Here is a 12,320-nt window from a genome sequence, read left to right as displayed (position 1 = left end):
GAGTGTGAGTACATCTGTACATATGTACATCTGTACCTGTCATGTGATGCTCAATCGGATTGAAGTGTGATGCAGAGCAAGTGTAAGAGGCAGTAGAGCTGTGTGAGTGAGAGAGAGAGAGAGAGAGAGAGAGAGAGAGTGTGTGTGTGTGTGTGTGTGAGTGTACAGGGGGCAGGGTGGGTGTTCTGTGTAGGGAGGTCTGAGGAAACCTTTTGAGAAGTGCAACTTTTGGCAGAGACTGAAGAAGTGGGGAGTCCACAATGTGAACTCTGGGAAAGGGGAAGGAAAAAGCCAAAGGCCCCAGTTAGGAGAGTGACTGTCTGAGGAGGAGCAGGAAGGCCAGTGGAGCAGCAGCGGGAGGGAAAGGAGCAGAAGTGAGGACAGAGGCACCCAGGAGCCAGGGCACATATGGCCCCACCTGTCTTGTAGAGCCCGTGAACTGTTCTGAGTGAAATGGTTAGTTATTGAGGCGTGCTGAGCATCTTGGTGACATCAATGGACGTTTCAAGGTATCACTCAGCTGCGATGAGAGGAATGAACACTGGGGAGTAATGGTGGAGGTCAGGGAGGTACTGAGGGTGGGATGCTGGGGGTGTGGACCAGCGCTGGGTGTGGAGGGAGTGAGAAGTGGTGAGATTCTGAATGAACTTTCAAGGCAGAGCCAGTAGGATATGCCAATGAAGTCCCTGTGGCTTGTCAGCAAGAGCAAAAAGTCAAGGGTAATTCAAAAGCTTTTGACTAGAAAACTTGGAATAAAAGACCTGTAGTTATTGAGATGGAATAAATAATACATTTTATAGAATTAACTAGATTCTATACACCATGAACTACCAGTTTTAGAATGTTGGGGAGAGGGGGTTAAATTTGTGGCAAATTTAGATTTTTACAGTTCTAAATATATGAAGAAGGAGGTTATCACCAGCTCAACCATCCCAACACATATTTTCCCCTCCATTCTTGCTAAGAGAATCATAGTTTTTTTTTTTTTTTGGTGGGACAGGTACTGGGAAATTGAACTCAGGGTCACTATACCACTGAGCCACATCCCCAGCCCCATTTTATATTTTATTTAGAAACAGGGTCTCACTGAGTTGCTTAGAACCTTGCTTTTGCCGAGGTTGGTTTTGTACTTGAGATACTCTTGCCTCAGCTTCCTGAGCCTCTGGGATTACAGGCATGTGCCACCGCCCCCAGAGGGAACCATAATTTTGAATTGGGTGGTAATGAGTCCAGTCCCAAGAGATGGACTGTGATTGGGTGAAGCAATCACTACTCCATTTCCCACCTTCCCAGGCTCTTTTGCAGTTAGGAACCATGCATCTGGTTCTGGCTAAGGAAAAGTAAATGGGAGTCTGCAAGAGAGGTCTCTATGAAAACTTCAGGATTTTTTTTTTCCTATTTTATTTTAATCACAGGAGGGAAATTCAGCAATGCAGACTGCCCTCCTCCTCTTGAGAAATCAGAAGGTGTAGCAGGCATCTTGGGGCCATGAGGCAAAACGCATGAGGGTGAATGTCCACATGCTAGGCAGGGTACAGCAGAAGGATAAAAGAGATTGGTGTCTGACCATTAATAACCTGAATCAACAATGATATAATGGTCTACCCCTAGTATTTTTGGCAATATGTGAAAAAATAAAAATATTTGCATAAGCCACTGTAAATCAAGTTTTCTATCATCACTACCAAAACACATTTTGAAGAGTGCAGTTATATAGTTATCAGCTAAATGTAGTTCTAGTAACAGTTATAAACTTATTTGTTAGATACTTTATGATATACTTTTAATAGTATATTAAAATAGTGCAGTTATATTCTTTATGCTTTAAAATAATACCTTTATTGAGATATGATTTTTACACCAAATCACCCTTTAAAATATGCGACTAAGTAGTTTTCAGTATATTTAGAGACTTGGACAATCATTTCCATGATCTAATTTTAGAGCATTTTCCTTACCCCAAAGAAAAATTTTTGGTCTATGAGCAATCACTCCCTAAACTCCACCCCTTTCTCAAGCCCCGCTAACCACTAATGTACTTTCTAGATCTATAGATTTGCCTATTTGGGGCATTTTGTACACATGGAATCATGCAATATGTAGCCATTGAGTCTCATTTTTTTTCCCGCTTAGTATGCTGTTTTCAAGGTCCATCAATCTTGTCACATGTATCAATACTCATTCCTTTTTGTACCTGTATAATATCTACTGTATGAATAAACCACAGTTTATTTATCCACTCATCAGTTGATAGACATTTGGATCATTTTTATTTTGGGTACTGTAAATAATGCTCCAATGAGCAATGGCAGGAGAGCTTTGATGTGGGTAATTGCTTCAATTTCTTTTGGATATATATCTGTAAAGAGCATTACCGAATCATGTAGTTACCTCATGTTTAATATTTTGAGGAACTACCAAGGTTTTCCAAAGAGGTTGAGTCATCTTACATTCCAACAATGTATGAAGAATTTCAATTTCTCTATCTCTTCAACAACACTTGATATTGCCCAAGATTTTTTTATCATCATCATAGAAGATAAGAAGTGATCACCTTGTAGTTCTGCATTAGGAAATGCAAATGAAGCTGAGCATCTTTTCAGGTGCTTACAGGCCACCTATATGTCTTCTGTAGAGAAACGTCTACCCAAACCTTTGACCACCTCTTTTTTGGGTTATTTATCCTTCTGACAGAAAACTCTTGAACAGGCATTTCAAGATTCAGCACAACCTTGTGAGATAGGTATTATCCATATTCTCATTTTAGAGACAAGAAAATAAAGTTGAAGAGCTTCAGAGACTTACCCCAAATTGTTTAATGCCACATGGTAGAGAAAGTAAAATCTTATTTTTGTGACTTATTTATGTCAAAGGCCATATATTCTACTACTTATGTTCATACAGGAAAAAATTAAGATTTAAACATCTTTATCTTACAGAATTACTATTAATATTAGCACATCAGTCACTTAAAAAGATGTAACAACAAAAACAAATCAATCAGGTTTGGTCTGAAAGTTGTGGTCTGCTGGTAGAATTCAATGCAAATATATGTTAAAAGGATCAGCATTTCAATATCACAATTACCTAGCAGTTGTCCTGAGTTTTATAACATTTGAGAACAGGCTTTATTTTTGTTTTTAAAGAACTTTCCAATGTTCTTAAAAAGAAAGGAGAGAAAAAAGTAAGTAGATAAACTACTTAGAGCCCGCATACTTCACTGTTTTAAAATGCATACAAAACAGCTAAATTCTGACAAAAGCATATCTTCATCCTGCTTTTGTTGAAAACTGTGCTGCCATCACACTGCAATTACTGCTATATGTTAAATAAACACAAGATTGGTCACTTCCTTCTGGCCACTTTGACCCACTGTGTGAGCGATGATTACCTATTTCCCTTTATTGTTGATTCAATCTCTTCTTAGGCATTACTGACAGTGAATAATAATACAACCCAAAGAAGCTGAACTGAACACTTCAGTGAAAGATTTAGAAGAACAAGTTAACTTGCCTCAAGTTCCTTGACAAGTCTGTTGGCTAATTCAATGGTTTTGTTGGTTTGGTTTACTTCTTCTTGACATCGGACTTTCTCTGCTATTGCTTTTTCAAATGAAGCCGTGAGTCTGCTCAGATTTTGATCCAGATCCTGAATAGGAAACAAAGTTAACTTGAGTCATTTTTAGTTAAAAGAGAAATAGTACAGTCATTATAGATTATCTGTTACCTTGAAGAATGAACTACTTTCTCTCCTTGGCCTTTTGATCATACATATTTTAGGGGAGGAGGAGGATACAGCAATGATAGGTGTATCAGAGCCTCACAGACTATCAGATCACCATGTGATCATCTTACTTTCCTTCTCTACTGGGAAGAGTGCAGAGAAAGACTGAAGTGAGTGATGTGCCCTTAAGACTCATACACTATGGGTACCCTATCATCCTTACCAGGCCTATATAAGATTCGTTTTCCAAAACCAGCTTTATTAATGACCAGGGTGATCTGTGTTTCTTTACCTACTGACTCTTCTCTCATTTGATTCATAATACAAGTAGTGAAGAGCAACGTGACTTACTGAGCTCCTTCAGACCTGCCCTGACTCATCCTACCAGGTTTTCACCTCTGGAAACATGGGATTGCAACTCAGAGGTAATCCATTGTCTTATCAAAAGACCTGGGAAGATATGGATATTTTGAGAAACAGCATTTAGGGTAAGACCACTTTCCACCCGGGGCACAGGAGAGCAAATGAAACCATTCTGAAGGAAGTAAAGATGAAAGTCTTGTATGTAGAAAACCCAGGTGAGCAGTTACCAACCCTGAAGCATCTTCCCGGGGGAATTCAGGCAGCCTCCCATTTCGCCAATCTCTTGAGGCCTAATCATATTTTTTTTTCCCATCAGTCATGTGATCTCCTTTTCGGTATAAGGTATTTTGAGTGGGTTTGTATTACTAATAGCCAAAAAAGTCTTGACCAAGATATCAAATACTTGGAAGAGTTCAGTATAGTATCTTACTACCTGCAAGTTCTAAGGACCCTAAGTAATATCTGTAACACTGATTTTGTGAATGCACATAAAGTCCCAAGAAACATAAATAAGCAAACTGATAAAATAAAATCTATTCATAATTTTATAGACTGTCTTTGTCAATGATGAAGTTATTTCATTACTTATACTGCCATAGCAATATATAAATATATACACATGCATGTATGCATGTCAGATTTAAGATTAATATGCAAAATAAGAAAATTTACACAAACTGGAGGAGATATTATGCATTTAATAAGATGCATAAGAATGAAATAAAAATATTACAGGTCTATTTTGGGTTATTAAAAGTACTTGTGACTTTATAAAACATTGAAACACATGCAAGCTCTGAAATCAGATATCTAGGATCATATTTAGGCTTTAATACAGCTAAGCAGAACCAAGTTGGGTTATCCATTGGAGTTCTCTATGCCTCAGTTTCATTATCAGAAAAACAGAATTAATAATGTTATCCAGTGGGAAAAAAATATTTCATACAAATGGAAACCAAGAATGAGCAGGAGGTGTTGGCGAGGATGTGGGGAGAAAGGTACACTCATACATTGCTGGTGGGGCTGCAAATTAGTGCAGCCACTCTGGAAAGCAGTGTGGAGACTCCTTAGAAAACTTGGAATGGAACCACCATTTGACCCAGCTATCCCACTCCTTGACCTATACCCAAAGGACTTAAAATCAGCATATTACAGAGATACAGCCACATCAATGTCCATAGCTGCTCAGTTCACAATAGCCAGATTGTGGAACCAACCTAGATGTCCTTCAATTGATGAATGGATAAAGAAACTGTGGTATATATATACAATGGAATATTACTCAGCCATAAAGAATGATAAAATTATGGCATTTGCAGGCAAATGGATGAAACTGGAGAATATCATGCTAAGTGAGATAAGCCAATCTCAAAAAACCAATGGACGAATGATATCGCTAATAAGTGGATGATGACACATAATGGGGGGTGGGAGGGGTTAGTGTTAGGGTTAGAGTTAGGGTTAGGGAGGGGGGCAAGAATGGAGGAAGGAAGGACTGTATAGAGGGAAAAGAGGGGTGGGGGGGAAGGGGAAAAAATAACAGAATGAATCAAACAACATTACCCTATGTAAATTTATGATTACACAAATGGTATGCCTTTACGCCATGTACAAACAGAGAAACATCATGTATCCCATTTGTTTACAATAAAAAAAAAAAAAGAATGAGCAGGAGTAGCTATGCTCAGATAAAGCTGACATTAAATCAAAAACTGCAAAAAGTGTAAAAAAAAGGCCATTGTATATTGATAAAAGGATCAATTCAACAAGATATAACAATTACAAACACCAATGAAACTAACATATAAAACAAAACAGTATTAGATCATCCAAATACATAAAGTAAACATTAGATCAGAAGAGAGAGATAGATTCTCATAAAATAATAGTAGAAAACTTCTTATCCCACTTTTCCCTAAGGACAGAATATCTAGACAGAAAATCACCAAAGAAACATCTCAATTGAACCATGCAACAGAGAAAATGGACCTAACAGACATTTACAGAACATTTCATCCAACAGTAGCAGAATATACATTCTTCCCATCAGCATATAGAACACTCTCCAGAATAGATCATAAGCCACAAATCATTTTAATAAACCAAAAAAATTGAAATCATATCATGAATCTTCTTGACCACAATGGATTTAAACTACAAATCAGTAAAAATATATTAATACAAAATATTGAATAACATGCTCCTACATGATCAATGGGTAGTGGAAGAAATTATAAAGGAAATAAAATAATTCTCTAGAAATAAATGGAAATGACAATATAACATACTAAAATCTATGGGATACAACCAAAGATGGAAAAGAAAAAAAATCAAATGCAAAGTTAGTACAAGGAAAGAAATAATACAGTTCAGGGCAGAAATAAAATTAAAACAATGAAACAAAGAGTTGTTTTCTTTAAAAAGGATAAACAAAATTAACAAACCTTTAGCTAGACTAAGCAAGAAAAAAAGACAAAGACCCAAATAAGTAAAATCAGAGATGAAAAATCAGATATTACAATTGATACCACAGACATACAAAAGACCTTAAGAAACTGCTATGAACTTTATGCCAAAAAATGAAAACTGAGAAGAACTGGATAAATTCCTGAACACATACAACTTACTGAAACTGAGTCGAGAAGAGAAAATCTAAATAGACCAATAATCAACAATGAAATTGAAGCAATAATTAAAAATCTCCCATCTAATAAAAGTCTAGAACCTGATGGCTTGACTGCTGAACTTACAAAACATTTAAAGAACTAATTCCAATTCTTCTTATAATATTCCCAAAAATTGAAATGGAAGGAACTCTGCCAAACTCTTCTCACAAAGCTAGCATTACCCTGATATCAAAACCAGAAAGACACAGAGCAGAAAGAAAAACTACAAATGCTTATCCCTAATGAATACAGATGCAATATTTTTTCAATAAAACACTAGCAAACCAAATTTGATAGTACATCAAAAAGATCATACACTATAATCAGGTGTTATTAATCCCAGGGATGCAAGGATGGTTCAACAGATGTAAATCAATACATCAATTGAATGAAGGACAAAAATTTTAGGACCATTTCAGTCACAGAAAAAGCATTTGATAAGATTCAACATGTCTTCATGATATAAACTCTCAACAATTAGTCTAGAAGGAACATATCTCAAAATACTAAAGGCTATATGTGAAAAAACCAAACATCATAATGAATGGGAAAAAATGTGTTTCCGCTAAGATCAGGAATAATACAATGATGTCCACTTTCACCAGTCTTATTTCACAAAGTACTAGAGGTCTTAGCAAGTGCAATTAGACAAGACAAAAGAAATAGGGGATATCCAATTTGGAAAGGATGAAGTTAAATTATCAATATTTGAAGGTGACATGTTCCTATGCACAGAAAAACCTAAATGCTCCATTAAAATTGTTACAACTTATAAACAAACTTATAAAGTCGCAGGATACAAAAAAATCAACACATATAAGACTGCAGCATTTTATACACCAATAATGAACTTGCTGAAAAAGGAATTGTGAAAAAATCCCCTTCACAATAGCTGCAAAAAATCTTAGTAATAAACTTAACCAAGGAAGTGAAAGGTATCTTTAATGAAAACTTACAACACTAATAAAAGCAATTATTGAGGACATATTAGAAAATATAAAAATGGTTTCACATTTATGGGTCAGAAGAATCAATGTTGTTAAAATACACATACAACCTATAAATTCAATCTATAAAAGCAATCTATAAATTCAATGTAATTCTCCTAGAAATACCAACAATTTTATTTACAGAAATGGAAAAGACAATCCTATATTTCATATGGAATCCTAAAAGACTCTGACAAGTCAAAGATTTGCTGAACAAAAACAAGGCGGGAGTAATGAGAATACCTGATTTCAAAACATACTACAAAGCTATAGTAACTAAAAACAGATACATACACCCACGTAACAGAACAGAAAATCCAGACATTAATCCATACTCATACAGTCAACTGATTTTTTTTTTTTTTTGTACTGGGATTGAACCCAGGGGCACTTTGCCATAGAACTATAGTCCCAGTTCATTTAAAAAATATAATTTTTTATCTTGAGACAGGATCCTACTAATTTGTTGAGGCTGTTCTTGAACTTGCAATCCTCATGCTTTGGCCTCCTGATTCACTGGGATTTCAGGCATGTGCTACTGCACCTGTCCAGTCAACTCATTTCTGATGAAGGTGTCAAGAACATATAAAAAGTCTCTTCAATAAATAGTGCTGACACAACTGGATTTGCAGAACAAAACTAAATCCCTTCTCGCCATACAAAAAAACCCACAAAAATGAATCAAAGGCCTAAATCTTAAACCTGAAATGTTGGGGGCTATGCCATGCAGACTATGCCAAGATGGTGCCTGGCAGCCAGCCAGAAGTTGTTTTGATCACATCAGCGGTGAGGAAGTCTGTTAACATAAACACACTCAGGTGTTTTATCATTGGCCGTATTCAAGTAAGTCCACGCACACAAAGCGTGCACATGTGTTCCTGAGTGCTCCTGCTCGTGTGCCTGCTCATTTTGACCTTTGCCATGATTGGGCAGCTGGCTCCTCGCCTGATCTTTGCTTAACTGGCATGGCCCTGCCCTCTGCCTCTTGGAGGGAATATAAGGGGGCAGTAGGCAGAAGGCAGAAAGCAGCAGCAGCAGCAGCAGTAGGCAGAAAGCAGCAGGCAGATGGCAGATCGCAGAGCGGAGGACTAAGAACACACCTCTAGGTCGCAGATCACAGATTGCAGTATGCGGGATGCACCACTAAGAAGTACCACTGATAGCACCTTTAGCACGCACCTCTAGCATACACCTTTAGTTTGCAGGATGCAGGACGCACCTCTAAGAAGCAGCAGCAGAACTCTAAGAAGAAGTAGATCTCTGAAAGCGTAGCAAGCCTCTTTTCCTCTAAGCAAAGTCTTTCTCCCTCTCAAAGCCTTTCTTCCTCTAAAATCAAGCAAGCTTTTCTTCCTCCATAAGCTAGAGAATAAGCAAGTAAGCAAGGAAGCAGTTCAGGAATAGAAGTAGTTTATTTCCAGCCCACCTCCGATAAATACCCGTGAGATTGTTGCTGCAGGCGGTAACAAATATCCGCAGGATTGTTGCTGCGGGCGGCGACACTGAAACTATAAAATTACTACAAGAAAACACAGTGGAAACACTTCAAAACATTGGTGTAGGCAATGACTTTTTAGATAGGAACCCAAAGGCACAGAAAACAAAAGTAAAAAGAGACAAGTGGGATTTTAGCAAACTAAGAAACTTCTGCACAGCAAAGGAAATGACAGAATGGAAGAAAATATTTTTAAACTATACATCTGACAAGGGATATCCAGGATAGATGAGGGACTAAAAAAGCTTAACATACACACACAGGCTTAAAAACCCAAACATTTCTCAAAAGAAGGCATACAAATGGCCAAAAAGTACATGAAAGTTGCTCAACCTTACTAATCATTAGGGAAATGCAAATCAAAACCACAGTGAGATGTCACCTCACCCATTAGAATGACTATTGTTACGGTTTGGATGTGAGGTGCCCCCCAAAAGTTCATGTGTGAGACAATGCAAGAAGGTGCAAAGGATAAATGAATGGGTTGTATAAGGTTTAACCCAATCAGTGATTTAATCCCCAGATGGGGATTGACTGAGTGGAGTGTCTCTCTGCTTCCTGATCACCAGGTAAGCCTCTTCCCTCTGCCACACTCTTCCAACATGATGTTCTGCCTCACCTTGAGTCCTGAGGAATGGAACCAGCTGTCTATGGATGGAGACCTCTGACACCGTGAGCCCTCAAATCAACCTTTTCTCTCTATAATTGTGCTGGTTGGGTCCTTTTGTCACAGCAGTAAAGTAGCTGAATACAACAACTATTATCAAAAAGACCAAAAAACAAAACAAAAAGCAAAAGAAAATGCTGGCAAGGATGCAGAGAAAAGGAAACTCTTATACACTGTTGGTGGGAATGTACATGAGTACCGCCATTGTGGAAAATAGTATGCCAATTTCCCCAACACTTAAAGATAGAACTACCATATGAGCCAGAAATTCTACTACTGGTATATATTCAAAGGAGATGAAATCATTATTTCAAAAGATACTTACACTCCCATGTTTACTGTAGTGCTATTCGCAATAGCCATAATTTGGAATCAACTCAGATGCATTTTAGGGGATGAATGGGTAAAGAAAATGTGATATTTACACAGTGAATACTATTCAGAATGAAATCTTGTCATTCACAGTAACATGGATGGAACTAGAGGTCATTATGTTAAGTGAAATAAGCCAGGCACAGAATGACAAGTACCACATTTCTTGCTAATGTATGGAAACCAATAAATCAACCTTGGAGAAGAACAGAATGGAACAGTGGTCACTAGAGAGGGGAAAAGGGAAGGGGACAGAGGAAGGGGATGGAAGGAAGCTCAATAAGGGGCACCAAAACCACAGTTGAGTGGAAGAATCACTTATGGGTCCTCTTTAGCAACGTAGGGTTACTATTGGTTAAAACAACCTATGACATATTTCAAAATGACTAGAAAAGAATAATACAAAATTATCTACACATAAAAGTGATTAATGTTTGAAGAGATGGAAATATTTATCACCTTGATTTACACTGTACACACATATTGAATTGCCATAAAGTACACCCAAAAATGTACACATAAAAAATGAGAAATTAAAGAAAAACAAGATAAAACAAACCAAAAAAATTACCTAACTCAGTTTTCATTAGGATTAATTTTGAAGTTCCCCATAATAACAATAACCAGGGTGGTATAAGTTGGCAATTCTCAAAATATAACCCTGGTCCACTCAGAACCCCCAAAGAGCATTAATTTAGGCAGAATATGTCAATCCATATTAATAGAATTAGAAATTAAAACTGATAAGTTTAAAATAGTTATTTTAAAAGTATGAACTCATGCATTAGAATAAATTACTTTTTATGAAAAGGAACAATACTAAGCTTGGGATAGAGTGTGGTTAAGAGCATCCAGAATTGGGTTTAAAATGGCTGGATTCTATCCCTCTCCGCCCCTATCAGCCGTGGAACTCTGGGCCCATCATTCACTTTCTGTGAGCTCACATATCCTTATTTGTTAAATGGAACTACTCCTATTAATGCCCACCTCATATAGCTTTTGTGGAATTAAGTACATTAATGCACATGAAACAGGGCAGACATTCAGGAAGCATGTGGTAAAAATTAGGTTGGTATATTGAAGTAATACTGAAATTTTCTTCAAAAGAAACATAAATTCACATTTGGTCCATCTCTTCAGATAGCTGGAACATAATTGACTAATGAAAAATGTCTAGGTAAAAGTTGGCCCTTAGCATGTAACTCTGAGGAAAGTTTACCAGGAATCATTTGCTATAATAAAAAGCATCCTGAGGGCTGGGGTTGTGGTTCAGTGGTAAAGCCCTTGTTGGGCATGTGTGAGGCACTGGGTTTGATTCTCAGCACCACATATAAATAAATAAATAAAATAAAGGTCCACTGACAACTAGAAAATTATTTTAAAAAAGAAAAAGCATCCTGAGCATGTGGAAAGGTGAAAGTCTGTGACTTCCTTTCATGGAGAGTTCAGTTGTTAGCTTGAGCTTATACTTACTAGCTCTGCTTCATATACATTCAGAGGTTTGAAGGGAATCCTGGTGGTTCAGATGAATCAACTAGATATGTAAATATATGTACAAAATGTACATACATTGTACACAATAGTTCAAAGTGAACAGGTAATTATCAGATGCTTCTCTTAAATATATGAGATTAGGCTTTCGGAATCTTTTTGGAGATGGTCTTAATTTCACTTTTATCCTTTTTCCCCCCCCAATTTTTCTCTGAAAAAATAATCCCCTATTCTTGCTACTTGTCTTTTCTTACTACCCATTTTCTCGTTCACCAATTTCAATCTGACCTTTATTCCTACCATTTTACTGCAACAAATCTGGTAAGATCCACCAATGAATCTATTATTCTATCCATATACGAATCATTGTAAAAACAACACCACCACCATACTATGAGCATCCCTAATGTGAAAATCTGAAATCTGAAATGCTCCAAAATCCACCTTCTGAGTGCCAACATGATGCCACAAGGGGAATATTGCACACCTGACCTCAAGGGATAGCTCACAATCAAAACATAGGCACGTTACAAGAAGCATAAAGCACTTTTAGCCTG

The 12,320-nt window shown here is 37.1% G+C and overlaps 1 protein-coding gene across 1 annotated transcript in view; it reads right to left on the bottom strand.

The window, feature by feature from the left end:
* Positions 1-12,320, bottom strand: part of Dnah11 (dynein axonemal heavy chain 11) — a 332,397-nt gene that overhangs the window by 86,274 nt on the left and 233,803 nt on the right. Inside the window, 1 exon segment of the mRNA XM_047562330.1 lies at positions 3,514-3,648. Within this exon segment, the coding sequence (XP_047418286.1) occupies positions 3,514-3,648 (135 nt within the window).

The sequence above is a fragment of the Sciurus carolinensis genome, chromosome 8 (genome assembly GCF_902686445.1).
Source record: "Sciurus carolinensis chromosome 8, mSciCar1.2, whole genome shotgun sequence".
Taxonomy (NCBI): Eukaryota; Metazoa; Chordata; class Mammalia; order Rodentia; family Sciuridae; genus Sciurus; species Sciurus carolinensis.
This window is presented reverse-complemented; position numbering and strand designations above follow the sequence as displayed.